The following is a 25,415-nucleotide window of genomic DNA, read 5'->3' as shown; positions in this document are numbered from 1 at the left end:
ATAGCTATGTTTTGGTTTAATACAACCGGGAGGTCCCCAGGTCACATCTATATATCTGTCTCCTCCGGTAGACCAATCGGAGGCAATGGTTTCACAACCCCAATACCCACAAAAATAATGCCCTGGATAATTACAATAGCTCTTTCCTGGATTAGAGGCTGGACAAATATAAAATGCTTTACACTGCACTTGCTTCTTGCTCAATGTCGGGCATGTTTGTCCAACACATCCTCCAGCTTCAATAGGTATTAGGGAATATAAGTCCAAGTCATTAGTTCATGGGGGTTACCCGCATGTATTGGTGTTGCTAACAGTGCAATGGGGACTACAATTATGTAAATAGTGCCTAGAGAAAAACTTTGACTTTTATTAATTCCAATTCTTTTATTAATTTGGGTATTACCAGCCCTCTTACCTTCACCAGTCGTGGGGGAATTCGGCCATTGCAGCTTGTGTGTCCCATGGCTTAGGCTTTTTCCTCCTTCTCCGGGATTTTCTCCTCTGCCTCGCCTGTCGGCTCGGTTGCCTCGAGTCACAGGGTGTTCCATCTTCTCGGCAGCAGGAGTCCCAGGTAGGAATATGCCTTTTATTTTTAGTGAGTCGTAATGTATACGCGGACCACGAGGCGGCTTTTACCATGTACCCGACACACGGCAAGGCACTAATTTCCCGTCGGCACTGGATTTTCACTATATCTACCACAAAAAGGCGCTGGTTCATTTAGGTGGAAACAGAAATATTGAGGATTAATTCTAAATGCAAAATAACTCCACCATCTGGGGGATTTCTACGGGATCCCCGTTGTTTTCAATGCCCAAATAGTAAAATTTTGTTCTGTTCGGTAGCACTGCTCGCAGATTCTTCTAGGAGGAAATCCTCCTCTACAGTGCGTCCACCACTTCTCTTGGCACTTTTTACACTTGACACAAATGAATGGATAGCATTCACAACCCGGTATGTTGCACCGAACTCTTATATTGTGGCAATAAAGGTATTCCAGGTCTGCTCGTCCCCCGAATCTTATAGTAAGCCCTGGCCCCACTTCGCAATTTTCCATAGATAATATACAAACATCAATAAAAAAAATCCCACTATACCATAAATACTAGTAAATACTTAGTTCTAAATTAAAATTAGCAGCAAAAATTTAAATTAGTAGCAAAGAAATTACTCAATGTCTCTATCATAGCCTATCTTCTCAGGACCAGTTTGGTGTCTCTAGAAATGCTGATTATTTTCCAGTGTGAGGGATTCACTGATCCGTTGACGTGACTGGCATGTGTCCATTCACATTCTGCAGCTCTAATTGCTGTTTCTATAGTAAACAAAACAAAATGAAGTCCTTTCCATCTAGGTTTTAATGTCTCTTTGTTTTTCCAGGTTTTTTACTATTACCCAGTCTCTTGGCTTGATGTTATGGATTTTTAGATCTAAAGGTGGTTGAAAGTTGAAAAACATATTCGTTAATACTATTATCACTTATTACCACATGATTTTAGGGTTCTTCGATTCAGTAGGGCATTCCATACATCATTTCAAAGGTTGATACGCTTAAGTCTGCCCGAGACCTTGTCCGAATGATTAGCAAGGCCATAAGTAAAAGAATTGTTTTTAGTTCCCCATTCATTCTTTACTTTTGTAACTTGGTTGGCTGTAACCCTTGAGGTAGGGAATGCCTCTACATAATGTGTTAAGTAGTACCAATATCGAATTTATCATTTTTGTCTTTGGAAACTGCAGGTTTATAATACCTTTAATTCGTTTAGGATTTATTCATTTAATCTCGTCCCAACAGATTATATTCCGCTTTCGAGACGAGCAAGAGTTCACCTATATTAAATTTATTTTTAAATACCACAATTTTAATTTTACTTATTTTAAATAGTTTTCTTTGCTCCAATTACTTGCACTCTTTCAGATGATGCTCTACAGGAATTAGGGATTTGTTTAACTGTTGGCTTTTCAGTTTCTGTATCGACTAAAAAGGTGAACTCCTGTTTACAGGGACTTAATTTTAATTTCATCAAGGGCTCAGGATGACTACAGTCCCTTAAAATATAGAGCTCTTGACTGTCTTATTTCTCCTTCAAGCCTTTTTCATCTCGAATCTGTTGTTTACAATTCTTCACATAGCCCTTTTTTCCCACAATGGAAACAACTTCTTTGTTCTCGCCTTGTCACTTCTTTCTCCCTGCTCATTCCCAGAAATTTATGGTCTTTGAGCATCCTTCTATGGTCTTCTCTTACTGCTGCCTCCATCATCTTTACTTGTCGTTTATTACCCTCTCCCTTTCTTCTTACATATACCTTTTGGGCTTCTCTCAACAACTCATCCAGACCTCTATCTTGCCAATTTTCTAACTTTTCAATTTTCTTTCTAATGTCTTCCCATGACTTTGCCACAAACTGTAGCTTAAGCCATATTTGTCCTGATGGGTTGTCAGGGTTGACACCTGAATACAGCTGGAGAGCTTTTCTTAATCTCTCTAGCCATTCAGTAGGACTCTCATCTTTCTTTTGCATCTCATTAAATACTTTATTAATATTTTGACCATGAGACACAGCTTCCCTAATACCCTGAATCACTATTGTTCTTAAATCTTGCATATTGGTTCGGTGGGCCGGGTCTTGATCATCCCAATTAGGTCTCCAGAGTGGCCACTTGGTTTCTGCCTGTGGTCCCTGGGCGTGCTGCGAGTCCCAGATTCTCATCTCAGCCCACCTAATCATGTCTCGTTCTTCAGTAGTAAATAATTGGCTTAGAATTGATTGCATTTCATCCCAGGTGTAAAGATTGGGCCCTAGGAACTGATCAAATCTTTTGGAGACTCCAATAGGATCTGCTAATAGATTTCCCATTTCTCTTTTAAATGCCCGGACATCTCCGGAATTTAACAGTTCGGACACAAACTCTATTTCATCTTGTCTGCCTGGTAATGTTGTCTCCCAGAGGGGGGGGGGGTATAATTGGGAGACCCCCACTCTAACTCCGCCGGGGCACCTGGCATGGTCACACTCTCTCCATTGCAAGGGGGTATATAAGGTGGAGGAGAGTTCCAAGACACTAAATTCTTAAATGAGTCCCCCTGCTTATTTTCCCTTAAGGGGAATAAATAATTCTTTTCACTGGCCTCCAACCAGATGACAGCATAAAAACTTTCTTCTGGACAAAAGGGTCTTTTATCACTGACATACCAATTTAAAAGTTCACAGACCCAGTCCTCAAAAGTGCCGTATGTTGGCCAGTAAGTGGTATTTCCAATTTTTCTACCTCCCCATTCTTCAATGCAATAATAGACCATCTTTTCTTTCGATCTTCTAAAAGTGCAGGAGTAGTAGCTCCAATTTTTAAGGAACTTACCAAGGGGGCTTTCAGGTGGAATCCCCTGCAACTTAACTTCAAAACCTCTTTTTATTAATCTCTTTTCCTCCAGAGAACTATTTCCAATCTCTCTCTGGGGTTCCTCTTTCTCATTATTTTTAACCTCACCCAGAGGTTCCTCTTTTTCTGCGATAGACAAGTCCCTAACAAGATTCCTTCTGCTCTGAGAGCCGCAGCTGCCTAGTGCAGACTGTCTATCTCCCAGAGGGTTCCGCTTCAAGTTAAGTGGTTTTTTATTATTAAACCAAAGTTTTAACTGTTGCCTTACCCAGTCTTCTCCAGACCCATAAACTGGCCAGAAGACATTTTTTACAATTTTCTTCCCTCCCCATATCTTAGTACAATATATAACCATTTTCTGCTTGTTCTTCCCTATTGTTCCCGGGAAGTATTTCCAATTAGCTAAGATATAAGCAAGAGGGGTATTCCTAGGTACAGAGGTACCCTTCCCATGGGTGACAGAAGGCTTGCTGTCTTCTGCCCCCATCTTCTGGAATATCTACAACCACACACACACTCGTTCCCCTTATTCCTGGCCCAGTCCCTCGCGGGAGATGGGAACCGCAGTACTAAAGGGTCCGCTCTCACTTGGCTCAGTGTGTCGAGCCTCTCATTCGTTATATTCCAGGAATCCCAATCCCGCCCGAACGGTAATCCCCGCGAACCAAAATCGCGATACACTTACGCCTCCTGCGTCTTCGTCCGGACTTTTGTGCACAAAATATTACGGGATTTGACCGGTTCTTCCTTTGCTCAATATTCCAAATTTAGGTTCGTCGGTCAGGGTGCAGTGAGCCGTCGGTCTCCTACGGGGCCGCGGACAAGCGCGGGGCGCCTCCCCGAAGAGCCGTAGCCCACCGTTCCTGATCCGAGTCACGGCACCAAATTGTTATAAATTTAGACCACAACGGATCAAATTATCAATTGGAATTTATTAATACAGCAAGCAGAATATGAGCAAATGCAGCGCTGGGCGACAGGGGAGTCTCCGCTCCACCAACTGCCGCACTAACATGTTAAGCAAGTAGTTATTTATATCCTTCCAGTTCCGTCTTCTGTGATGTGGTTATAGTACTCTGCGCATGCCTGGGCTGTTGCTAGGGGGTCGTTTCTGCCTCCAGGTGGTCGTTCAGGATGAAGTAAGACGTCTTCCTCAGGTGTCCTCTTTTTGCCCTCTAGCTCTGGCAGCAGCTGTCTTCCTTATATGGGTTGCCCTTTAAATTCTTGGAACATGGTAAACTTAAGATATACCTTGCATAGGCGTTTGTACAACTTTTTGTGGTTTAGCCTTTGCCTTAGCTTAGCGGTTTTAAGCAGAACATCCTGTTTGATAAACAATGCCACTTACCATAGTCTATTACAAAGGGATTGCAGGAGGTCCCAGAGCCAGATAAGGGGATGCAGGGGGGTCCTGGATCTGAGGAAGGAGATGCAGGGGCCTCTCAGTGCCCAGGAATGGGGATTCAAGGGGGTCCCAGGGGCCAGGAAATGGGGTGCTCCCAAAAGCCCTCCCTGGGAGGAGCAGGAGCTGGGTCAGGAGCTCTGTGGGGAGAGCAAAGAGGGTGACACCGGGATGGGGGGGCGGTATCCGGCAGCAGCTCTGGGTCGGGGGGGGGGCAGGATCTGACAAACAACGGCGGCTGCCGGGAAGGAACCGGGATGGATTGGGACAGGATGGGATGGACTGGGGTGGACTGGGACACCGGGATGCACTGGGACCAGGACTAGGACCCAGCAGGACCAGAACTGAGGCAACAGAGATCATACTGGGAGCAACTGGGACTAGACTGAAGGTGACTGGGCTCATACTGGCAGTGCCTAGGAGCATGCTGCAGGTAACTGGGATCATGTTGGGGCAACTAAGACATACTGGGAGCAAGTGGGATCATGCCAGAGGTGACTGGGAGCAACTAGGACCACTCTGGAGGTGATGGGGGGGTGGCTGTGAGCAACTGGGATCATGCTGAAAGCTTCTGGGAATGACTGGGAGAGACTGGGATCGTACTGGGAGTCACTGGGAGCATTCTGGGGATGCCTGGGATATACTGGGAGAATGCTGGGGATGCCTGGGATATACTGGGAGAGACTGGGAGTGACACGGTTCATATTGGAAGTGACTGGGACCATATATGGAGTGTTTGGCATCATACTGGAATCATTCTGGGAGGGACTGGAAGTGACTGAAGCCATACTGGGGGTGACTGGGGATGACTGGGAGTAACTGGGACCATGCTGGCAGTCACTGGGTTCTTACTGGGATTATACTGGAGGTGACTAAAACCATACTACGAGTGGGAGGAACCATACTGGGGGTGAATGGAAGCAACTGGCACCATGCTGGGATCCTACTGGTATCTTCCTGGGAGTGCCTGAAAGTGACTGATATCAGACTGGGCCCATACTGGGGGTGACTGGGAGCCCCGGGCCCAGCTGGCAGTGACTGGGCCCATACTGGGGGTGACTGGGAGCCCCCGGGCCCAGCTGGCAGTGACTGGGCCCATACTGGGGGTGACTGGGAGCCCCTGGGCCCAGCTGGCAGTGACACGGGCCCATACTGGGGGTGACTGGGAGCCCCTGGGCACAGCTGGCAGTGACACAGGCCCATACTGGGGGTGACTGGGAGCCCCCGGGCCCAGCTGGCAGTGACACGGGCCCATACTGGGGGTGACTGGGAGCCCCTGGGCACAGCTGGCAGTGACACGGGCCCATACTGGGGGTGACTGGGAGCCCCCGGGCCCAGCTGGCAGTGACTGGGCCCATACTGGGGGTGACTGGGAGCCCCCGGGCCCAGCTGGCAGTGACACGGGCCCGCACTGGGCGGAACTGGGCAGCTCTGGCCCAGCTGGCCAGACATCGCCATGACGTCATTGGGGGCAGTGTGCCGGGTGCAAAAACCCAGCGCCTCCCTCCGATTGGCTGTTTCCTACGTCACTCCTCGTCCTCGCGCACTGATTGGTCAGCGCGGGGGTGGAGGGGGGACCTGGTGCCGATCCACCTCAGACGGGGCCGAGCGGGACCCGCGGCGGGGCCTGGAGCGCGCTGGGCTCGGACCCGGGACCGGGCGGGGGGAGGCGGAGGGGGCGGGAGGCGCCGCGGGGAACGGGGTCTGGCGGGCTCGGCCTGCCCCGGGCGGGGCGGTGTCGGCGGCCCTGGGGAGCGGGGTCTGGCGGGCTCGGCCCGCCGTGTCCCCCCTGTCCCCTCCCCAGGGGCCGCTGAGGGAGCGGCTGCCCGCGCGCTCCTCCTTCCCGCTGAGCCCCGGCGGGTTCGGAACGGGTTTGTGCCTCCGCCTTGGCCGCAAACATCACATTCGGTCCCCGGCCTGCGACAAGCCGATAACGACACAGTCGAGACACACATTGAGTCGTTATTGTTTCAGAGTTGGCTGCCCGGGGCTGTTTCACAAGTCAAGCACAACTCACAAAGCTTTTTACTATTTCTGCATGTTAGCAAACAAAGCAAAATAAGCTTGCAAGCAGCCACGAGACATTAAAGCTCGACAGAACACTTGCTGGTTTAGACTCAGCTGCTTTCCCTCCTGCAGGTTCTTGGAGAGACAGGGGGTGGCCTCAGGTGGGTCTGAAGGGCCGTCCAGCACCTTGTGGGGTGACCGGGGGGTCTGGAACTGAAAACACCTCCCGGCTGTGCAAGTCCTTGGGACGACACCTTTCCAGGTGTGGTGGTGCATCCCCACCCCCCCCAGGCCTCCCTGTGATCTGAGAAATGCTCCTTAGGCCTCAGCCTTGATGAACAGCCCTGGGCTGAGCTGCTCTTGAGCTGCTCAGAAACACTCTCTGCTGCCAGGAACTGGTGCTGTCTAACCAGCTCCTGCAGTTTAACCAACAGCCTGGGAAACTTCTTATTTTTCTTGCCTGAAGAACAACCAAGTGGAATCCTCTTTTTGTTCTCCAACTTTCAGAGAAAGTCACGGACCTGACTTGGGGCCAGGATGGACAATTCCTGTGCCTCAAGCCCCTTCTGAGGGTGCTGAGTGAGACCCTTTGAGGTCTCTGGGGCCGCAGCAGCTGCAGGGACTCTGCTCCAGCACAGGCTTCCCACGGGCTCACATCCTTCTTTTTGGGCATCCCCCTGCTCTGTGGGCTCCTCCTTGGGCTGCAGGGGAATCTCAGCCCCAGAGCCTGGAGCACCTCCTGCCCCTCTTCTGCACTGCCCTGGGGGTCTGCAGAGCTGTTCCTCTCCCCTGTTCCCACTCTGCTCTTCTCTGCACCCAATTCCATCTGCACAAGGACTTTTTCCTCCTTCAATACTGTGGGGGTTCGACCTCCACATAAATCCAATCTTCAAGCTCCCCTCACAATTTGCCTCAACACCGAAGAGAAAGTTTCAGACAGGCACACCTCAGTATGTGGGAAGGGAATTACATACAATTTATTATTACCCAATAAATACTATACAAACTAAAAATATATAATATTAACACAGCTCCCCTTGAACACTCCTACATCAGTTCTGAAGTTGTCTTCAGGGCGATAGTGAAAAAGTCTCTCTCTCATTGGGGTATCAGGGAAATGGGTTCTCTTGCACCCCCACCAGCCCTCAGCTCCTGCTGAGGTCTCATCCTGGGCTGCCAGGGAAACACTCACTTCACCAGGTCTTCATCACAAAAAGGTCCAGGGAGTCAGCTCTGAGTCCTTCCTCCTTGGTTTCATGAAGCTTTCCTCCTAAGCAGTAAGATGTTCCATTTCTCACTCTCCAGGTTGCAGGCTCTGGGTCTCTGCTCAGTCCTGTTTTACCCCAAATAGTTTTCATCAAAAAGTCCTTACTCAGAAAAACCTGCTGGTTTGGCTCTCTTGCTCTTCCTTAGCTGCTGCAGTTTTCAGTTTCAGTAGCCCAGGTCCAAACCCAACATATGGCACCTCCCAGCCCCTCTGGCCCATCTCCAATTCCTTCAGCCTGGAGTTCTTCCAGCTTTTCCATATATCCCAGCCACTTCTCCAGGCTCCAGACCCCTCTGGCCCATCTCTTGGCTTGGCTCCAATGCCAAGCATGCCCTGAATCCACACGACCGCCTTCCCAGGCGGGGGGGCGAAGAAAAAGAAAGCTCCCTCGCCTTGGTCACAGGGTTCTCAGTTCAGTTCAAACTGTCCCAAGCCCTGCAGTCTAGCTGGGGGGGGAAAGAGGGAGTCTCCCTCACAACTCACACATACTCCTACACGCTGCCTCCAGCCCTGGCCGAGCCAGGGCCGTGGGGGCACAGGGGCCCCCCCTGGGTTATGGGGGGCCCCCATAACCCCTCCAGCTTCTCTCTCACACACACACGCTCTCACACACAACTAAAACTGCCAATGACTGCCGGCTGTTGTGAATATCTAATTTCAAAGGAGTGAAAAAGAACAGCTGCGATTGGTCTCTCAGCGGGAAACTCTCCTGGGACCAACCACCCCAGCTCCCAGCCCTGGGGAGCAGCTCAAACTAAGACAAATACATTCTCCCCGAGGTGAGAATGGGCTCTGATGGGCTCCAACATGGTCCCAGTTGCCCCTAGCAATAGGCTCTGATGGGCTCGGCCTTGGCCAGCGGCGGGTCCCTCCTGGAGCCAGCTGGAATTGGCTCTGCTGGACATGGGGGAAGTTTCTGGCAGCTGCTCTCAGAACCCAGCCCTGGAGTCCCCCTGCTACCAAAACCTGGCAAACCCAATGCACTGCCCAGTATGGATCATCTGGAACATGAGTCAACAGATCTGTGCCCAATGTGGGTCACTGTGGAACCAATGTGGGTCCTCCAATGACTGATGGAGTTGGAGCAGCAGATGAAGCTCTTCCCGCAGTTGAGGTGCTCACAGGGCTCTCCTTACCGGTGGGTCCGTTGGTGTGTGGTCAAGCCAGAGCTCTGGGTGAAGCTCTTCCCACACTCATCACACTTGTAGGGCCTCTCTCCAGTGTGGATGCGCCTGTGCAGGACAAGGTGGGAGTTGCGGTTGAAGCTCTTCCCGCAGTCGGTGCAGAGGAAGGGCCTCTCATCTGTGTGCGTCCGCTGGTGCAGGAGGAGATGTGAGCTGGTCTTAAACCTCTTCCCACACTCAGGACACTTGTAGGGCCGTTCCCCACTGTGGATCTTCTGGTGGCGGACCAGGTCGGATCTCAGGCTGAAGCTCTTCCCACATTCCAAGCACTTGTAGGGCCGTTTCCTGGAGTGCAGGCGCTGGTAGGTGATGAGGTTGGAGCGGTCATTGAAGCTCTTCCCACATTCCCCACACTGGTAGGGTTGTTCTCCGGTGTGGATGATCTGGTGGCGGATCAGGCAGAAGCGCCGGCTGAAGCTGCTCCCACACTCCAAGCACTTGTAGGGCCTTTCCCCAGTGTGGATGCGCTGGTGGCGGATCAGGTGGTATCTCTTGCTAAACCTCTTCCCACATTCCAAGCACTTGAACGGCCTTTTCCCAGCATGGAGCTGCTCATGGACCTCCAGGTCAGAGCTCTCGCTCAAGCTCTCGTCGCCTTCCTGGCACAGGGTGGGTCTTTCCTCCTCAGAGCACCCTGGGCTGGCTTTGGAGCCCCTCCTCCGGGGGGATCTCCGGGCCTTTCCCTCCCCACTGCCTTCCTGTGCCGTGGAGCCCTTCAAAACGACCTCTCCCACCAGGCTCTGCCGGGGGGATTTGTCCTCCGTGCCCTCCATCCTCAGCTCGGGGCCTGGGGCAGGAAGGAAGAAGGACAGGGAGGGGATTTGCCTCCAGCCCAGAGGGAAGGCCAAGGACATCCCCCCAACTCTGGCCCCGGCAGGACGGCGGTGGCAGCGGGGTTGTCCTGCAGCCGGGGGCCATGCTCAGCTGGGAGATACAGGACAAGACAGGGCAAAGGGGCACTGACTTCCTCCTCACCTGCCTGGGGGTCCTGGGGCATCTTCCTCTTCCTCGCAGCCTCCTCCTCCATTCAGCCATGGTTTGGGAAGGAGAAATCCTGGTGTGGGGGGAATACAAGGGGTGAGTGTGTTGGGTTGGGGGTTCCTCCTGCCCAAGTCCATCTCTAGATGTTACTGGGTGGCTTCTGGCCAAGAAAACCTCCAAAACACCAAGACCCAGCCCTGGAGTCCCCCTGCTACCAAAATCTGGCCACACAAACCCAATGCACTGCCCAGTATGGATCACCTGGAATGTGGGTCACCAGGTCTGTTCCCAGCATGGATCACCTGTAACATGGGTCAGCAGATCTGTGCCCAATGTGGGTCACTGTGGATCATCAAATGTGGGTCCTCCGATGACTGATGGAGTTGGAGCAGCAGATGAAGCTCTTCCCGCAGTTGAGGTGCTCACAGGGCTCTCCTTACTGGTGGGTCCGTTGGTGTGTGGTCAAGCCAGAGCTCTGGGTGAAGCTCTTCCCACACTCATCACACTTGTAGGGCCTTCCCCCCGCTGTGGATGTGCTGGTGGTACATCAGGTGAGAGCTCTGGCTGAAGCTCTTCCCACACTCATCACACTTGTAGGGCCTCTCTCCAGTGTGGATGCGCCTGTGCAGGACAAGGTGGGAGTTGCGGTTGAAGCTCTTCCCGCAGTCGGTGCAGAGGAAGGGCCTCTCATCTGTGTGCGTCCGCTGGTGCAGGAGGAGATGTGAGCTGGTCTTAAACCTCTTCCCACACTCAGGACACTTGTAGGGCCGTTCCCCACTGTGGATCTTCTGGTGGCCGATCAGATCGCATCTCAGGCTGAAGCTCTTCCCACATTCCAAGCACTTGTAGGGCCGTTTCCTGGAGTGCAGGCGCTGGTGGGTGATGAGGTTGGAGCGGTCATTGAAGCTCTTCCCACATTCCATGCACTTGTAGGGTCGTTCCTCAGTGTGGACGATCTGGTGGCGGATCAGGCAGAAGCACCGGCTGAAGCTGCTCCCACACTCCGAGCACTTGTAGGGCCTTTCCCCAGTGTGGGTGTGCAGGTGGCGGATCCGGTGGTAGCTCCTGCTAAAGCTCTTCCCACATTCCAAACACTTGTAGGGCTTCTTCCTGGTGGGAGGTTGCTCAGGGACCACCAGGTCGGAACTCCGGCACAAGCTCCCGTCGCCTTCCCGGCACAGGGTGGCTCTTTCCTCCTCAGAGCACCCTGGGCTGGCTTTGGAGCCCCTCCTCCGGGGGGATCTCCGGGCCTTTCCCTCCCCACTGCCTTCCTGCACCGTGGAGCCCTTCAAAACGGCCTCTCCCACCAGGCTCTGCCGGGGGGATTTGTCCTCTGTGCTCTCCGTCCTCAGCTCGGGGCCTGGGGCAGGAAGGAAGAAGGACAGGGAGGGGATTTGCCTCCAGCCCAGAGGGAAGGCCAAGGACATCCCCCCAACTCCGGCCCCGGCAGGACGGCGGCGGCAGCGGGGTTGTCCTGCAGCCGGGGGCCATGCTCAGCTGGGAGATACAGGACAAGACAGGGCAAAGGGGCATTGACTTCCTCCTCACCTGCCTGGGGGTCCCGGGGCATCTTCCTCTTCCTCGCAGCCTCCTCCTCCATTCAGCCAAGGTTTGGGAAGGAGAAATCCTGGTGTGGGGGGAAAAACAAAGTGTGAGTGCATTGGCTTGGGGGTTCCTCCTGCCCAAGTCCATCTCTACATGTTACTGGGCGGCTTCTGGCCAAGAAAACCTCCAAAACACTATGATTCAGCCCAAAAAGCCCTCCCAGTAGTCCCCCCTCTCTGGTCTCTGTACTTTGGGGTTCTGGGGGTTCCCTGGTCAAGGCTGCCAGAAGTCCCACATGTATTGGGAGTACCCCCTCTCAGGACTCCCCCTTCTCCAGGCTCCCCTTTCTCCAGGGTCCCCCCTGTCTGCACTGCTGGGGGTCCAAGGGCTCCCCCCTCTCTGGGCTCCCACTTCAGTGTCCCAAGGGTACCCCCTCTCAAGGCCCCTGTTTCAGGGTTTGGGGGTCCCCCAGTTCTAGCATCACTCCTCTTTGCTCTCCCCACTCTGAAGGTCCTCTTCCTTCCCCTCCTCCTCCTCCATCCCTTCTCCTCTCCCCAGGACCAGTACCCACCCTTGGCCCCCGTTCCCCCCAAACCCATCACATCCCCCGGGAGAAGCAGGGATGGAGCTGGGGCAGGTCGGGATGGGGCAGCGCTGGGCTCTTGGCTGCTCCCACCCCCTGGGGGGATCCCAGGAAGGGCAAAAGAACAGCAAAAGAGGGAAAAGAGGTGGCTGGAGATAAAAATTCAGGGCTTGTGGCACTTCCAGCCCTTTGGGTTCATCTCAGGAGCCTGCAGATCTTGGAGGGGGGAATGCAGAGACGGATGATGGGGAATCCTGAGGGATTTTGGGGGCAGCGTGAGGGGTTGTGGGAGCCCCTTGCTGGGGGTCGGGCTGGAGACCCCCCGGTGCTCCCGGGACCCCGGGCTGGAGAGTTGTCACCACCTTCTCCTGCCTGGGGGGCTCTGGGGGGACCTCGGCTCCTGGGGGCTCTTCTGCAGCCACAGAACCTGGAGGGACCCTTCCTCTGGGTGGGTCCTCCAGGTGTTCCAGGAGCTTTGGGCTCACCCAGGGAGAGACTGGGCTACACTGGGATCATCCTGAGATCACACTGGGAGAGACTGGGTTACACTGGGATCATCCTGAGATCATCCTGAGATCGTACTGGGAGAGACTGGGCTACATTGGGATCATACTGGGATCAACTGGGCTACGCTGGGATCATCCTGAGATCATACTGGTAGAGACTGGGGTACACTGGGATCATCCCGGGAGCGACTGGGCTACACTGAGATCATACGGGGAGTGCCTGTAACCATACTGGGGGTGACTGGGACCATCCTGAGGGCAACTGGGACTATGCTGGGAGACACTGGGGTCATACTAGGAGTGACTGGGACTATATTAGGAGCACCTGGGTGCAACTGGGATCACAGTGGGAGGAACAGGGAGACACTGGAACCATGCTGGGAGCAGCTGGGCCCATTCTGGGGAGACTGGGATCACAGTGAGTGGGACTGGGATCATACTGGGAGTGACAAGGAGCATGCTGGGGGCAACTGGGACCATGTTGGATCCATGTTGGGGGGACTGGAACCACAACTGGGGCAACAGGGATCACACTTTGGGCTACTGGGAGCAACTGACAGAAACTGGGATCATGCTGGAAGCAACTGGGAGTCACTGGGAAGGACTGGGTGCATGCTGCAGGCAACTGGGATATCTTGGGGCTGCCTGTAACCATACTGGGCATGACTGTGACCATGCTGGGGACAACTGGGCAAGAGGCTGGGGACAACTGGGAGCTATGAGTCTATACTGGGGGTGACTGGGAACCTGCTGGAACAGACTGGGATGATACTGGCAGTGACTGGGACTATGCTAGGGGCAACTGGGACCACACTGGGAGGAACAGGGAGCAAACGGGACCATGATGGTGGTAACTGGGATCACACTGAGAGTCACTGGGATCATAATGGCAGGGAAAAAGAGCATGCTGGGGGCAACTGGGACCTTGGTAGGGGCAACTGGAATATACTGGGAGCAACTGAAACAATGCTCAAGGTGACTGGGTCAAACTGGGAGTGACTGGGACCACACTGAGGGTGACTGGGAGTGGCTGTGAGCATGGCTGGGATCATGCTGGAAGTAACTGGGAGGAACTGGGAGTGACTGGGATATACTGGGGGTGACAGGAACCAGTGCCTGGAATAACACCGGCAATATCTGGGAATGACTGGTATCATGCTGGGGGTGAGTGGGAGCAACTGGGACCATGTAAATGGCATCATACTGGAAGTGACTGGTGTCACAAGGGGAGCAAGTGGAACCACGCTGGAGGGAACTGGGATCATACTGGGAATGACAGGAAGGAACTGGCATGATACTGGGTTCATATTGGCAGTGACAGGAAGCTACTGGGATCATACTGGAGGTGACTGGGACCATATTAGGAGCAACTGGGATTACAGTGGGTGTGAATGGAACCTTACTGGGGGTTACTGGGAGCTCCTTGGCCCATGCTGGCAGCAAGTGGGATCAACTAGAAGATACTGGAACCATGCTGGGGGGACTGGAACCACAGCTGGGGCAGCTGGAATCATACTGGGAGAAATTGGGCCCACACTGGGATCGTACTGGGAGTGACTGGCACTATGCTGGGGCCAATTGGGACCATGTTGTGGGCAAGTGGGATATAGTGGGAGCAACTGGGCTCATACTGGGAGTGACTGAGCTCTGGAAAGGGCAGGAGGGAGAGGGTAAACCCTTTCCTGCTGCTCTGCATTCCCAAAATCCTTGTTCCCAGTTCCCACTCTGGCCCTGACCAGCAGATCCACTCCGGGATCCCTTTCCCTGGGGGCACTTCCCTGCCCTCTCCCTGCCTTCCTGCCCCTGGAAATCGGCACTTGGGAGCCTCATCCCATTGTTTCCTCCTTCTCTTCCCTATTATTATTGGGATCCCCCAGCACCCCCTTTTCCTGGGCACTGGGACCCCCTGCCCAGCCATTCCCAGTTTTCCAGCCCCCAGACCCCCCTTTCTTTGATTCCAGGACCCCTCTGCCCCCCTTTTTTTGGTCATCCCACCTCTCCCAGCCCTTGGATCCCCCTTTTCCTTAGCCCCAATTCCCAGCCACCCCAGGTCACCTCACTCCCAGCCCCCCTTTCCTTCACCCCAGCACCCCCTGCAGCCCCTTCCTGGCTCTCTCAGTTCCCCCCTTTCCTTGACCTTGGGATAACCGCAACACCCAAATCTCTGTGTCTCCCCAGTTCCCCACTCCCAGTGCTTCCTGCAGGGGGGTCCTGGGGTGTCCCAGGGGGTCCCTGAACCCCCCATTTCTGTGCACTGAGACCCCCCGTGCAGCCCCTTATCTAGGACCGGGACCCCCTGCACCCACTTCCCGGCTACCTCACCTCTCCCAGACTCCACACTCCCTTTTCCTGGACCCCCACTGCTGTGAATCAGGGCCCCCTGCACCCTCCTTCCTGACCATCCCACCTCACCAAGACCTCAGACTTTCCCTTTTCCTTGACCATGGCACCCCCTGGACCCCCATTCCCGCCTCTTCCAGACCATAACCCTCCCTTTCCTCAACACCCAGGACCCTCTGAACCCCCTTCCAGAACATCCCAGGTCTCCCCACCCAATGAACAACCTTTCCCTCACACTGGAGGCCCCTGGAGCCCCCTTTCCTGGGCACAGGGACCCTCTAGACCCAGTCTGGTGCCGATCCCTACATCACCCCTTTCTCCTTGATTCTGGGACCCCCCCTTGAGCCCCCATTTCTGGGCACAAGAACCCCCCTGCACCCCCTTATCCTGCACCAATACCCCCCTGCACCCTCTTTCTCTGCCATCCAGCCTCTCCCAGCCCCCAGGTCTCCCTTTTCCTTGACACTGGGACCTCCTGGACTCCCGTTCCTGCTTTTCTGAAACCCCAGACCCCCGCATTTTGAACACTGAGGAACCCCCTGAACCCCCTTTCCTGTCATTGTGTGTCCCCCTACCCTGTAACCTGGACCCCCACTTGACACCCCATCCCACCTCTCCAAGTCCCTGCACCCCCTTTTCCTTAGACCTGGGACCCCCGGGAACCCCCTTCCCCAGCACTGTGTCCCCCCTGCACCCCCAAGACTCAGCCCAAAATGACCCTCCCAGCACTACCCCCTCTCTGCTCTCTCCACTTTGGAGGCCCGAGGGTCCCCCCTCTCCTGGATCCCCCTCTCGGGCTCCCAGGGCTCCCCCCTCTCCGTGCTCCGGGCTGGCAACCAAGGGCCTGACCCAGCAACACCGACCCCACCGCGGGGGGGACCCGCATCCCCCCGCCCACCGCCGGGAACCCACCCCGGGACCCCCAAAAACACCTCCCGGGGACCCCCGATAGCCCCCCGAGGCGCATTTGCGGCTCAGCTTTGGGGTCCTGCAACACCCAAACATCCTCTCCCTCAAAACCCCACAAACCCAGAGCCCCCCCAGACATTCGGGGCTCGGCTCTCGAGTCCCGCAGCACTTTCTCTCTCCTCTCTTGCCCGGCCCTGTTTCCCAGCTCCGGCCCAGCCCCGCGGCAGCACCGACGCGGCATCCAAGCCCCGGGGCCATTCCCGCTTCCCTTCCCGGCCCTTCCCCGGGCCCAGCCCGGCTCTCCTGTTCTATCCCACCCCCGCACCGAGCTCTGAGGGGCACGGCAGGGATTGGGGGGCTCTGCTGGGCCTGGCGAGCCAGCGCCCGGCAGGACTTTGAGAATGCGGGGGGAGCTCCTGCAAGTGTTGGGGACAAGAAAACACAAGAGCTCCCGACACGGGAGCGGGTCTTTGTTCAGCCTGACGGGAATTCAGAACGAGCAGCGCGGCCCCGACCGCTCGCTCGGGACAGGGGGCTCGGGGGTCCCCTCTCTCCAGGGCCCAAGGGATGGGGACACGAAGGGACCCCAAGGGAAGCCCTTTCCCGCCGTCCCACCTCCCCTCATCCCCCCTCTCCCACCCCTTTCCCCCCGTCCCCCCAAACCCCGGCTCCTTCCCAGCTCCCTTTGGGGGTGACCCACCGCCCCTCGCGCTCAGTTTGCGGGTCCCATCCCCTCTTTTCCCCCTCTCCTTCCCCCTTTCCCACCGTGTCCCCCCGCTCACCCGAGAGCTCCGCGGCCGCAGGGACGGAACAGGAAAAGGCGGAGCGGGAGGAACGGGAGGGGATAAAGCAGGAAAAGGAAACGAGAGAGGATCGCCCCGCCCCGTCCCGCAGGTTCCTGGGAACAAGGAGCTCGTCCCAAAAATCTTGGTTGGTTGGTTCGTTGTTTTTTGTTCATGGCGGGTAGGGGGGTGAATGTTTGGATCTTGCAGGACCCCAAAGTTGAGCCCCAAATGCCCCTCGGGGGGCTATCGGGGGTCCCCGGGAGGTGTTTTTGGGGGTCCCGGGGTGGGTTCCCGGCGGTGGGCGGGGGGATGCGGGTCCCCCCCGCAGTGGGGGTCGGTGATCCCGGGTCAGGCCCCGCCGCCTCCGCTGTCCCGCGGTACCGGCGGGGGGGCTGGGCCGGGGGGGACGGACGGACACGACCCAGCGGGTTTGGGGACCCCTCGGGAGAGCCGGGGGTGCGGGAGGAACCCCGGAGTGGGGAGAGCGGAGCGGGGCGAGAGCGGAGCTGGGGGACCCCCGGCAGCCTGGAGGGGGAGCACGTGGGGGGGACCCCGGGAGCCTGAAAGTGGAGCCCGAGGAAGGTGGGACCCAGGAGAGGGGGGACCTTGGGAACCCGGTACCTCCGAGCAGAGAGAGAGGGGAGAAGGGACCCCTGGGACCTCCAAATTTCCCCGTATCCCTGAGCAGCACCGTGGAGAGCGGGGAAAGTTCAGGAACCCAAAGTGGGGAGACTGGAGAGGGGGCGATTCTGGGATTCCTGGGACCCCCAGAAGCCCGGAGAGGGTGATGACTCTGGACAGGAGGAACCCTCAATGTGCGCGGGACCATCAGGAGCCTGGACGGGGGGAACCCCAGAATGCCAAAGTTGAGACACTGGAGAAGGGAAACTCCTGGGAGGGTTTTTTAAGGCAGAGTCCTCATGGGTCTGTGTTTTTCTGGGATGAATCTTGGTGTTTTGGAGCTTTTTACAGACACAAGATGCTCAGCGTTTCTAGAGATGGACTTTGGACGCTTCTTATTTTTCTTGCCTGAGGAACAACCCAAGTGGAATCCTCTTTTTGTTCTCCAACTTTCAGAGAAAGTCACGGACCTGACTTGGGGCCAGGATGGACAATTCCTGTGCCTCAAGCCCCTTCTGTGGGGGCCCCATAACCAGCGGTGCTGAGTGAGACCCTTTGAGGTCTCTGGGGCCGCAGCAGCTGCAGGGACTCTGCTCCAGCACAGGCTTCCCACGGGCTCACATCCTTCTTTTTGGGCATCCCCCTGCTCTGTGGGCTCCTCCTTGGGCTGCAGGGGAATCTCAGCCCCAGAGCCTGGAGCACCTCCTGCCCCTCCTTCTGCACTGCCCTGGGGGTCTGCAGAGCTGTTCCTCTCCCCTGTTCCCACTCTGCTCTTCTCTGCACCCAATTCCATCTGCACAAGGACTTTTTCCTCCTTCAGTACGTTTTCCCTGAGGTGTCACTGCCATCTCTGATGAACTCAGCCAGCGGCGGGTGTGTCCTGGAACCAGCTGGAATTGGCTCTGCTGGACATGGGGGAAGTTTCTGGCAGCTGCTCACAGAACCCAGCCCTGGAGCCCCCCTGCTACCAAAACCTGGCAAACCCAAGGCACTGCCAGCATGGATCACCTGCAATGTGGGTCAGTAGGTCTGTGTCCAACATGGTTTGCAGTTGGGTCACTTGTAGGGGTTATTATGGACACAGGACACTTAGTGATTCTAGAGATGGACTTGGGCAGGAGGAACCCCCAAGCCAATGCACTCACACTTTGTTTTTCCCCCTACACCAGGATTTCTCCTTCCCAAACCTTGGGTGGATGGAAGAGGAGGCTGTGAGGAAGAGGAAGATGCCCCAGGACCCCCAGGCAGGTGAGGAGGAAGTCAGTGCCCCTTTGCCCTGTCTTTCCTGTATCTCCCAGCTGAGCATGGCCCCCGGCTGCAGGACAACCCCGCTGCCGCCGCTGTCCTGCCGGGGCCAGAGTTGGGGGGATGTCCTTGGCCTTCCCTCTGGGCTGGAGGCAAATCCCCTCCCTGTCCTTCTTCCTTCCTGCCCCAGGCCCCGAGCTGAGGACGGAGAGCCCGGAGGACAAATCCCCCCAGCAGAGCCTGGTGGGAGAGGCCGTTTTGAAGGGCTCCACGGCACAGGAAGGCAGTGGGGAGGGAAAGGCCCGGAGATCCCCCCGGAGGAGGGGCTCCAAAGCCAGCCCAGGGTGCTCTGAGGAGGAAAGACCCACCCTGTGCCGGGAAGGCGGACGGACCTTCATCCAGAGCCCTGACCTGATGGTCCACGTTGAGTTTCACCCCAGAGAGAAGTCCTACAGTTGCTTGGAATGTTCGAAGAGCTTTGGCCAGATCTCCACCCTCTTCTTCCACCAACGGGTTCACACTGAGGAGGGCTCCATGTGCACTTGGAATGCGAGAAGAGCTTCAACCAGAGCTCCAAGCTTTGCACCCACCAATCCATGCACACTGAGGAACAGCCCTACAAGTGCTTGGAATGTGGGAAGAGCTTCAGTTGGAACTCCTGCCTCATTTCCCACCAGTGCCTGCACACAAGGGAGAAGCCCTGCAAGTGTCAGAAATGTGGGAAGAGCTTCGGCCGGAACTTTCACCTGAAGCGCCACCAGATGATCCACATGGGGGAACAGCCCTACACGTGTGGGAAATGTGGGAAGAGCTTCAGTGACCAGTCCAACCTCATCACCCACCAGCGCCTGCACACAAAGGAACGGCCCTATAAGTGCCCTGAGTGTGGGAAGAGCTTCAGCGTCAGGTCCAACCTGATCTGCCACCAGAAGATCCACAGTGGGGAACAGCCCTACGAGTGTCTCAAGTGTTGGAAGATGTTTCTGACCAGCTCACATCTCCTCCTGCATTGTCAAACACACACAGGGGAGAGACCCTTCCTCTGCACCCGCTGTGGGAAGAGCTTCACCCGCAGCTCCCACCTCGTCACCCACTGGCGCATCCACAGCGGGGAGAGGCCCTACACGTCTGACAAGTGTGGGAAGAGCTTCAGGCAGAGGTGGGCCTGGGAAGAGCTTCAGGCAGAGGTGGGCCTTGACCACACACCAATGGACCCACCTGTAAGGGAAGCCCTACAAGTGCACCAACTGCAGGAAGAGCTTCATGTGCTGCTCCAACTGCATCACCCATCGGAGGATCCACATTGGGAACAGACCTGGTTACCCATGTTCCCAGTGACTCACATTGGGATGACACCTGGCTGTTGGTCTCCACATTCTCCTGGTTCCCTGTGGGCACCTGAGTGAATGCAGGGGGAGGAACATCCATGGGGACACAGACTGCCATTCTACAGCTGCCTGGGGCCAGCAGCTTCCGGGCAATGGCACCCGTGTGTCACCACAGGGAGCTGAAAGGCCAGAGGGGGCCGGGGCGGGGGCTGGGTCCTGAACTCTCGTTTGTCTCCCTGGGTCCTGAGCTCCCATTTGTCTCCCTGGGTCCTGAGCTCTCGTTTGTCTCCCTGGGTCCTGAGCTCCCGTTTGTCTCCCCGGGTCCTGAGCTCCCGTTTGTCTCCCCGGGTCCTGAACTCTCGTTTGTGTCCCCGGGTCCTGAGCTCCCATTTGTCTCCCCGGGTCCTGAGCTCTCGTTTGTCTCCCCGGGTCCTGAGCTCCCATTTGTCTCCCCGGGTCCTGAGCTCTCGTTTGTGTCCCCGGGTCCTGAGCTCCCATTTGTCTCCCCGGGTCCTGAGCTCCCATTTGTCTCCCTGGGTCCTGAGCTCCCGTTTGTCTCCCCGGGTCCTGAGCCCCCGTTTGTCTCCCCAGGTGCTGCAGCAGCATCCCCGGGGAACAGGGACAGGGCAGGACCGGGCTGGCATCACCCTCCTGAGCCCGGGGGTCCCAGCTGTGCCCTCTCCTTGGGAACTCTGAAATCTGCCCTGACAGGGGGGATGACACTGCACCCGAGGCTGGACTGAAAGAGGCTTTGGCAAGAGGATTTGATGCCTTGGGTGCAAGATCCAGCTCCTCACGAGCAGAGAGATGGCACCTGTGACATCAGTCAGTCAGGGGCAGGAGAGGGAATTCTGCCTCAGGGATGGGATTGCAGAGGGTTCCTCGAGTGCCCGGGATGGACTGGCAAATGGGGATACAGACAAAAGGACCCTCAGAAGGTTTCTGTGTGAGTGCAGGCCCACCCCTGTGGTGACCACCCCTGTGAGTGCAGTGTCACCCCATGGGGACAGGGCTGGCAAGTGGGAGGCTGCTCCAGGGGTCTGGAAGAGGCCTCGTGCTCTGCTCGGCCCCAGCAGTGGCTGGTACCAACACCCCCAGCTGCCCCTGGCCCTGGGCAGCTCTGCTGCCACTGGTTGTGCCCTCACCTGTGTCCCTGCCCGTGTCCCTGGCTATGCTGTCTTAGTTTAACAAGATTACAATTTAGAAATTAAGAAACTTCAGGTGGAAGTGTGGAAAAGGAAAAGAAACAGCTTTTTATTAACAAAACCTGAAAGAACAACAAATGGTGCAATCAAAAACCTTCAGAAGAAACAAAACAAAGTCCCAATTCCCCAGGTTTGAGGGGGAGAAACCCACAGCAACCCGGGGAGGGGGGGGCTGGAAGGCAGGACTGTCCTGGCAGTTCAACAGCTGCTTGCACTGAAAAAAAAGTGCTTTTTCCCACGGGCAGTCCGAAGGCAGAATACCCCGCTCTGAGATGGGTCGGTCTCTCTCACTCAGTTGTTCTCCGTGAGGTGTCCCGTGGGGAAAAGAATTTCCTCTCAGGAAAAGAAAAAGAAGCAGCCCAAACTGGGCTCTCTGCTCTGTCCAGTCCACGGACCAAACCCAAAACCCCCAAACCACCGACTCCCAGCCGTCCCCCAGCAACTGCGTTTCCCGAGACAGCTCGTCCTCCCCCCTGCTCCTGCACTGCCCAGCGCAAGCAGCTTCGCTCTGTCCCCCCCTCCATCCCAGAAGAAACAGACGGGGAAGGGGGGACACTGGGAAAAAATTCCAACATCTCTTCAAACCTATGATATGTGCCCTCACCTCTGTCCCTGGCTGTGTCCCTGGCTGTCCCTCACCCGTGTCCCTGGCTGTGTCCCTGGCTGTCCCTCACCCGTGTCCCTGGCTGTGTCCCTGGCTGTCCCTCACCCATGTCCCTGTCCCTTGGCTCTCTCTCTGCCAGCTCACTGTGGGGCACACGGGCTGGGGGTCCCTCCCGCGCCCCCCGGGCAGCCGGCGTTGGCTGGGGGGATGTGAGGGCTGGACCTGCTCAGCACAGCCCCGGCCTCGTGCCCAGCGCCTCTTTCCTGCCCCACACAAGAGCTTCCCGTTCCCCCCAGGGCTCCCCTGCTGCTGCCTCTGCTCCTGGCCCTGCCTTTGCTGCTCCCTTGGCTGGGGCAGCGGCTGCAGGGGGGGGATGGCAGCAGCTTCAGCTCCACGGCACTTCCCGGGGGGAGCTCAGCCCGGGGGGGACGGGCAGGGACCTGATGGGGATGGACAGGGGCCCAGCAGGGACAGCCAGGGCCTGCAGGGGAAGGCACAGGGACAACCTGGTCCCCCACACTGCCAGGGCTGTCTCTGCTCCTCCTTGCAGGCTCCGTGGCCAGGCACAGTTTGTGTTCCTGGGTGCCCACCATCTCAGCACTTGGAGCCGCTCAAATCAGCGCCCGCAGCTCTGCAGCAAAGCCCCAGCTCACCTGGCACACAGGGGATGGACACAGCACCTTCTCAGGGCTGGGCACTCACAGCTTGGCCTCTTCCCCACCACGGGGCTGTCCTTCCTCAGCAGCACCTCTGCCTTGCACTTATTCTCAGGATCACCTCGGTGCCTTTGTCTCATGAATACCTCAGTGACAGGTCTCAGGGTCACCTCAGTGCCTTTGTCTCATGAATACCTCAGTGACAGGTCTTGGGGTCACCTCAGTGCCTTTGTCTCATGAATACCTCAGTGACAGGTCTTGGGGTCACCTCAGTGCCTTTGTCTCATGAATACCTCAGTGACAGGTCTTGGGGTCACCTCAGTGCCTTTGTCTCAAGGAGATGAACCTGCAGGAGGGGGAGATGATGGGGCAGCTGATGTGTGCCTGCTTGGACTGGGGCTGTGTTGGGAGAATAGAGATTGTGCATGAACAATTTCCTTTGCATTTCTGTGAGCCTTGCCTTGGCATGGCTGGGTGCAGACAGTAAAAGAACTGCGTAGCTAATATGGCTTCAGTCTTTGAAGTTAGGACAAAGAAGGCTCCCTGCCAAGGTTAAGGTGGAGTTTCAAGAGGGTGAACATGTGCCCTCAGCTCATATGGACACCTGTTGTGGTCCAATTAGCAGTGGACAACAAAGTATGTTTTCCTTATGTATCCAATGCTGTGTGAAGAAGAATCACACATCTGGGTGTAATAAGCAGTATGTAAAGTGTTTTTCTTCTAATAAAGCGGACATTTTGCCGATCAAATTGGTCTGTGAGCAGCCTGTCCGTGCCTCTCCACCGATATCTGGTGCCCGAAAAAGCAGGGACTCCTGATTCGTCATTCTGTGGGATGAATGGAAGGCGAATGGAAGGAGCTGAGGGAAGCAGTTGAAGGTGCAGTGTTGCCCCCAGTGCCAAGAATTTAAAGCTGCGTGCAGTACAGCTAAATCCTGCCCTGGCCAGGTGAGTGGCTGAGGGGGGAGTATGGGGTCCGTTCTTTCAAAAGAAGAAGAGGCGGTGGAAAAGCTCCTCCATTTAATTCTCTCTGAGAGAGATTCTAATTGTGATGAAAAAGCCCTTAAAGGGTTGCTAGTATGGACTAGAGCAAAGAAACTAATCCCCACAGCTCAAGCTGCCTTTGAGGTGTCCACACGGGACACTATAAAGGAACGGTTATGGGAAGAAATTTCTAAGGGATCAAAAGTCACTAAAGAATATCCTATGATTTGGCATCTGGCAGTTAAATCGTTGCAAGAATTTAGCGCTGAGCAGTGGGAACTCATAGATGTTCAGGCAGAACTGATGCCTTAAGCCCCTATTAGTTTTTATTTTTCTAATTTTTGTAAGTTTTATAAGTAGTAGAAGTAGATTTTAAAAGCAGCAGCCCTCACTCCCTTTCCCTGTAGTACAAGTAGTTTACACATTCCTTAACCCTCTTACCCCATTCTATGCTCCCCATATCAAATCTACCCCTGAATTCAGTGGCAATGTTTAGTCTCTTGTCAAGGCAAGGCCTAGGCTGTTTAGAGAACACCCATATCAGGGCCTGAGTAACAAAACAGAGTCAAGAACTAGGTGACTATGTACCCTTTGTGCTCTGAAGATGGTGAAGATGATGAAGAGGTGGTCCCCCAAAGCCCCCAGACTCAATTCTCAGGGGGTGGACCCAGGACGGTCCAGAGCAAAGGCTACGGGGTGGACACACTTGGGATTGGATGGATGGTATCATAAAATGCAACATCTCGGGCACAGGGGTGCACACATCTTGTAACATCTATTGCCTTGGCACAATTAAACCCTTTCCTTATCTCACCCCTAATTAACTGCTCCTGAGTTAATTTTTTTGCACCAACATTCCACGGCATCACTCTGTCGGGAGACTGCGGGACCACGGCGCGTCCCCGCGGCGATCAGTCTGCCTTCGGGGAGGTCCTGGCGCCCGCGATTTCAAAGTCGCGAACGCTAAAAACCTTAAAAGCATCGGGATCAACTCCGTTTAGCACCGCGCTTGTGCCGGCAGAAAATGTAGAGGCTGCAGGAAAAACAGCAGCTGTGGAGGACAAGGCTGGAGCCGAGCCAGCGGCACCGCGGCCGCGCAGTCAGCGGCGTCGCTCCCCACCGCGCCCGCTCCGGGCGCTGAGCCCGCAGCGGCTCCTGCGCAGGAACAACAACGCTGCCCGGAGCCTCCGCGTCACCACAGGTCCCTGCGGTCACCTGGAGCCACCGTGTCGCCTGAATCTGTCATCGGGAGCCGTCGCACCCGAACCCGGCAGAAAGGCAGCGAGAGTCGCCGCCGTAGCCACAGAAGCTATTCCAAAAAAAAAAAAAAAAAAAAAAGCCGCCGCTAAGCCGGCGAAAGCCGCCGTTCCAGCAGGGACAGGAGCTGGATGAGATGAGATGATAGATGATGAGAGCTCGGGAGATAGAAACGAAGATGTTGCTATCCTTGCAAATGAACAATCTGCTGCATTGCTTCCAAGAGCTTGAAAGCGAAGTAGCAGAGAGACAGCTCGCTCCACAAAATCCATACTTCTCCAATGTTCCAGCTTTGTCTACAGTGCCGACATCACCTCCTCCAAACCCCTTTCCTGGGATGCCCGGGGTGGAAACTTCTGGTACAGGATTTCCAGCCTTGCCGGGTGGGGGGAGGAGGAGGGAGGGGGTGAGTGGTAATCCAGCACAGAATTAGAGAACCATCATACGAAGTGCTGCTTCTGATGGAGACTTTGGGCTCTCAGAAGCTGGTGCTTTCCCTGTGTTTGTAGACGATAGGGAAAATAATTCCTGAGAAGCTTTAGATTGGAAGATGCTAAAAGAAGCTCAGTCTATAATTAGTATGGGTTAAAATCGAGTTATACTACATCTGTGTTATAGTATTTAT

The 25,415-nt window shown here is 55.6% G+C and overlaps 2 protein-coding genes and 1 long non-coding RNA gene across 3 annotated transcripts; 1 reads left to right on the top strand and 2 right to left on the bottom strand.

Annotated features, from left to right (window-relative positions):
• Positions 1–7,746: 7,746 nt before the first annotated feature.
• On the bottom strand, positions 7,747–8,838 carry LOC116781677. The gene is made up of 2 exons (XR_004354933.1): positions 8,164–8,838; positions 7,747–8,061 (listed from the first exon to the last, which is right to left on the bottom strand). It is a non-coding gene; the product is annotated as an uncharacterized LOC116781677 (long non-coding RNA).
• A 217-nt stretch (positions 8,839–9,055) lies between these two features.
• Positions 9,056–14,164, bottom strand: LOC116781661 (zinc finger protein 660-like). The gene is given in 3 exon segments (XM_032677344.1): positions 9,056–9,862; positions 10,730–11,494; positions 14,156–14,164. Coding segments are annotated over 3 exon segments (1,581 nt in total).
• Positions 14,165–19,041: 4,877 nt separating this feature from the next.
• On the top strand, positions 19,042–20,740 carry LOC116781660 (zinc finger protein 436-like). The gene is made up of 3 exons (XM_032677343.1): positions 19,042–19,379; positions 19,464–19,916; positions 20,677–20,740. Exons 1-3 carry the CDS (start codon positions 19,354–19,356, stop codon positions 20,738–20,740), a joined length of 543 nt encoding a protein of 180 aa, XP_032533234.1. The 5' UTR covers positions 19,042–19,353.
• Positions 20,741–25,415: the final 4,675 nt, after the last annotated feature.

This window comes from Chiroxiphia lanceolata, unplaced genomic scaffold (assembly GCF_009829145.1).
Source record: "Chiroxiphia lanceolata isolate bChiLan1 unplaced genomic scaffold, bChiLan1.pri scaffold_52_arrow_ctg1, whole genome shotgun sequence".
Lineage (NCBI taxonomy): Eukaryota > Metazoa > Chordata > Aves > Passeriformes > Pipridae > Chiroxiphia > Chiroxiphia lanceolata.
Note: the sequence above shows the minus strand (reverse complement) of the source record. Positions and strands in the feature narration are given on the sequence as shown.